Source organism: Wasmannia auropunctata, unplaced genomic scaffold (genome assembly GCF_000956235.1).
Source record: "Wasmannia auropunctata unplaced genomic scaffold, wasmannia.A_1.0 LD334196.1, whole genome shotgun sequence".
In the NCBI taxonomy this organism is placed as follows: Eukaryota; Metazoa; Arthropoda; class Insecta; order Hymenoptera; family Formicidae; genus Wasmannia; species Wasmannia auropunctata.
Window position 1 is genome coordinate 1,199,455 of NW_012028694.1, and position 4,595 is coordinate 1,204,049.

Below are 4,595 nucleotides of genomic sequence, written 5' to 3' on the forward strand. Positions count from 1 at the left end.
CACACACACACACACACACAGAGTCAGATATTGAATGTAAGTTGCATTACAATGTAAAATATTAAAACTCTCCTCTCTCTTTCTTTCTTTCTTTAATTTCTCACACTGTAATATAACTTACGTTCAGTATCTGGCAATGTACTTGCAAGACTGCTCGAAGTTGAAGTTAATGTTGTGGCACTTGGTGGACGAGGCGGAAAACCTTCGCCTCGTATAGCGGCTGTGTGTGCTACCCATGCACCAGGATCTATGGGACGTACCGGTTCTGTACGAGGTATCGTAAAGTAACCTTTTGGATTTGGATCCCAACATTTTGCAACGACAAGTTTTATTGGTCTAAAAAAAGAAGCACGATATAACACACAATCTTATCTCAATAAATTTCATATTTTTCAAAACATTATATACCATTAATGGATAAAGGTATCACAATCGAAAGTCTTACCCTGGTTTTTGCACAACCTCGCGTAATACTCTCACAGCTTCATCATTGGACATATTTTCAAAATTAATGTCATTGACTTGAAGAATCATGTCACCAGGCTCTATTCGACCATCTAAAGCAACTGCTCCCCTATTTCAGGCAAGTTGTAGTATAGTAAACAGTAGAACATCATTAGAATACAGTGTCACATACTATACATATATGGTTTAATATATAAAAAAAAATTTGTTCATACAATTGCAATATAACTAGAAAACTACGGAATCTGCTCTGTTCCCACGTAACTTAGTACAGAGATTATTGATATCTTGAATTACTATTAAGAAATCTCGTTTAGATTTTATATTCAAATTTATGCAATAGTTTAATAAAGACATACATTTTACCGAAATTGTCAATGGGACGAAAGAACAAGAATCTCGATGAACAAGAACTGATAAGGATACGTATGCTTGTTAATGCAAGTAACTGGAGAAGAGAATACACACGCGCGCGCGCGCGCGCGCATGCACGCCGCACGCACACACATATATGTATATACTAACCCTTTCATTATTGAACCGACATATATTCCACCGTCTCCACCTTTGTTGCTTTGACCGACAATACTAATACCAAGAAAATTAACAGTGTCCATATTTAATGAAACAGTTATAATATTTAAAGACATTGTACTGTCAGTAATACTACTAAATGACGACGTTCGAGACATTGGCGGTAATCTGTGTCGTCGTCTTCTTTGCGGTCGACGTCGGTCTGTAACAGAATTTACAAATTTGATACATGCTCGTATAAAAAAATTGTGGTATCGTTTATCCGTCATAAGATTCCGTTTTTTCCTCTTTTTTTTCATTCAAAAGAACATTCTCTCAAATAAATTTTGTCTTACCAAGAGTACCTCTATCGACTGTGCTACTCATATTGGTGTGTCGACCCGTTGTCGATGTAATACGACTGCTCGCATCGTCATCGGATTCTAAAAACGTTGTCGTTTCCAAATCTGAACTTAAGATAGAAGCAGTTTCATATCCATGGCCAGAGCGATGTTTCGAATGACCATTTATTCGAAGTCCTGTAAAATGCATTGCAAAAATTAAGAAATTATTACTTGCTGATATATGAGACTTTTATACATTCTAATTTCTTTAAAAATATTTTACATATAAATCTTACAAGTATGAAATAACAAAATCAATCGTGCAAAGTAACAAACATTAGTTAACATTCAATGAAAATGATATATACTCAGCTTACCATTATATTTATTGTATTTCTCATACTTTTCTGAATGATGCCTCGAACTTTTATGTAAATGATGTCCTTGACGACTACTTATAATACTTTCCGTTTCCGTCAATGTGTCGTCATGTGAGAGCGGAGCGTTTCCTCTGTTACCATGTCCAGGAGTTGTATGATCTACGCGGTCGTGTTTTGCTTCGCTATGCACCACAGAGTCTGTACATTGAGATGCGCCATCCGAAACATTACTACCTTCAGCAGATACCAACTGTCACAAAGTATTATTTCATTAAATAATATTTTAGAAATCTCTTTTTTTGGAGAGAAATAGAGATTACTATGTTCTAATATATACTCATAAAAATATTGTATTATACAATTACTTTTTTGACTTGTCAAGAAAAAGAAAACATTGATCTAACATAGCATTTTTTTTGTCCTAATTAGCAATAACAATTTAAATAGTACATATTAGAAAAAATATTTTAAAATCTTACCCAAGAAACAACTCGACCATTGAAGCATGGCAGATGAGCATCATCATCTATTATTTCCTCTTTTACCACTCTAATGAAAAAGAAAAATGTGCCTAATATGAATATAAATAAACAATAAAATACATTTTAATCACGATTACAGATTAGCAAATATATCACAAACAACTTTTAATAATAATTATTTTTATATATTTGAATTTACATATCTTCAGTATTAGCTACAAGTATATATTTTTTGTAATTCTGATACTTTTTTTATCATTCCCCAAATTTGTCACAAGTATCTTCACTATGAAATAAGGTTCAGCAATTAAACTGTTCAAAGTGCGTTAAGAATCATTACATCAAAATTTCACAAAATTTGATAAACATAAAAATATGAAAATAATAATAGAAACAGATTAAATGAAAATAATAGAAACAAAGTACACGTTTGACAAGAGAAATCATATGATATGACCATAGTTGGAAAGAGTTAAAACATTTCTTGCAGCATTGTCAAATCGATAGTCACATATATATATATATATATATATATATATATAAAAGCCAATCAAATATTTATACATACACACATATAAATAGCATAAGAGATAGAAACATGTGAATCAGAAAATACTAATTTATAGAGTCAGAGTTATCCATATTACGTTGAGGAAATAAAATTTAACGCAATATAATATGATACATCGCATACGATACAAAAAAAAGAACGAAAGGAATGATTTGAGCGGAACATCAATGTATCTTATCGGCATTTACCCAAAGTCATCGTCCATTGACTTGAAGAAATACTTGTAATTTGGCCGATTTAAAACGTTTTTGAAATCGGCCAGAGTCACTCTTTCCGGTGATATGTTGAGCTTCACCAGATATGGCGTCTCCTCGTCATCCATATGATAGATAATCTTTGTCTCTTCCATCATCTCGGAGTAAGATTGATAAACGAAATTTATTCGCGATGTAAAAACGATACGCAGGCTACGCAGGTTCTATCGTCTTGGATATTTTCTCAAACCAATATGGCGCGGTGTGCATCGAGCCAAAGCCCAGATACGTAAAAAGATCGCATATTCACAAGTCGGTGAGATGCTCGCGGATTTCGTCGATGAGGACGTAGTCACGCGGCGTCGCACCGTTCACGAGCAGGTCACTGGCATTATCCGTTGAACCTTCGTAAAACATATATCCGTAGCAATCGCCGTGACAAATTAAACGTCAACATCGCCGTCAGCGTTCAGAGCGTTCACTCGCTAAGCATATACTTAATAGAATTATATAGATAGGTACTGTGACCTGAGAGCACAGTATAATCAGTACGTACACTCCGCGAAAAACTGAGATTTCGCAGGTATTAGGGTGAATTCACACCTTGACAGAAAAGTGGAAAACAGAAAAGCAGAAGCCAATCAGAACTCGCGTTGGTAGTCAATAGTTTTTGTTTTCTGCTTTTCTTGCTACCAGTGCGAATTCTGATTGGCTTCTGCTTTTCTGTTTTCCGCTTTTCTGTCGAGGTGTGAATTCGCTCTTAGGTAGAGCTAGATTATCAGAGAAGTGCCACAGTATAACCACAGTATAACCAGTGTCCAGTAGGTACACTCAGCGAAAAACTGAGTCTTCGCGCAGGTATCACCACGCAACTTTTGTTTTGGGTTGGATCCAATGAAATGCAAGACGATAGGAACGTATGTACAGTCGGCAGCTAAAAGGTGGCAACACTTTTTTTTTGATGGGTTTCGGAACGCGCAAAAATTTTCAGAATGCGAATCACTGTCTCGGGAGTGGTTATGATAGCTGTCATAAGCTGTCAGTAAGTGATACAGAATCCGACATACATGGTGTGACCACATCGAAAACCGGTAAGATCACTCACTAAAAAAAACGATTTGTAACATTTGCGCTTTGGCAGACGACAATATATAAATTCCAAGAAAGGGTGAAAAAAGGGCCGATTGGATTGATGTTTCGGAAGGAACCCTTACGGTCAATAAACAACCCCTAGTGCCGATTAAAAATTTCTAACAGCGCCAAAAATGATTTGTAACATTAGCGCTTTGGCACACGACAACATATTCATGCCAAGAGCTTGTGAAAATAAGGCCGATTAAATTGATGTTTCGGAAGGCACTCTTATGGTCAATAAACAACCTTTAGTGCCGATTAGAAATTTCTAACAGCGCCAAAAATGATTTGTAACATTTGCGCTTTGGCACACGACAACATATTCATGCCGAGAGCGCGTGAAAAAAAGGCCGATTGGATTGATGTTTCGGAAGGCACCCTTACGGCCGATAAACTACCCCTAGTGCCACTTAAAAATTTCTAACAGCGCCAAAAATGATTTGTAACATTTGCGCTTTGGCACACGACAACATATTCATGCCGAGAGCTTGTGAAAAAAAAGGCCGATTGGA

The 4,595-nt window shown here is 35.9% G+C and overlaps 1 protein-coding gene across 2 annotated transcripts in view; it reads right to left on the reverse strand.

The window, feature by feature from the left end:
• Positions 1–3,455, reverse strand: part of LOC105459410 (segment polarity protein dishevelled homolog DVL-3) — a 9,694-nt gene extending 6,239 nt beyond the window's left edge. For both annotated transcript variants that reach the window (XM_011705408.1, XM_011705409.1), the window contains exons 1-7: positions 2,944–3,455; positions 2,182–2,251; positions 1,700–1,952; positions 1,335–1,517; positions 991–1,201; positions 446–574; positions 122–336 (exon numbers count right to left, since the gene is read on the reverse strand). In XM_011705408.1, coding sequence (XP_011703710.1) covers positions 122–336; positions 446–574; positions 991–1,201; positions 1,335–1,517; positions 1,700–1,952; positions 2,182–2,251; positions 2,944–3,107 — 1,225 coding nt within the window. In that variant the 5' untranslated portion in view covers positions 3,108–3,455. The remainder of the gene's footprint in view (positions 1–121; positions 337–445; positions 575–990; positions 1,202–1,334; positions 1,518–1,699; positions 1,953–2,181; positions 2,252–2,943) is intronic.
• Positions 3,456–4,595: the final 1,140 nt, after the last annotated feature.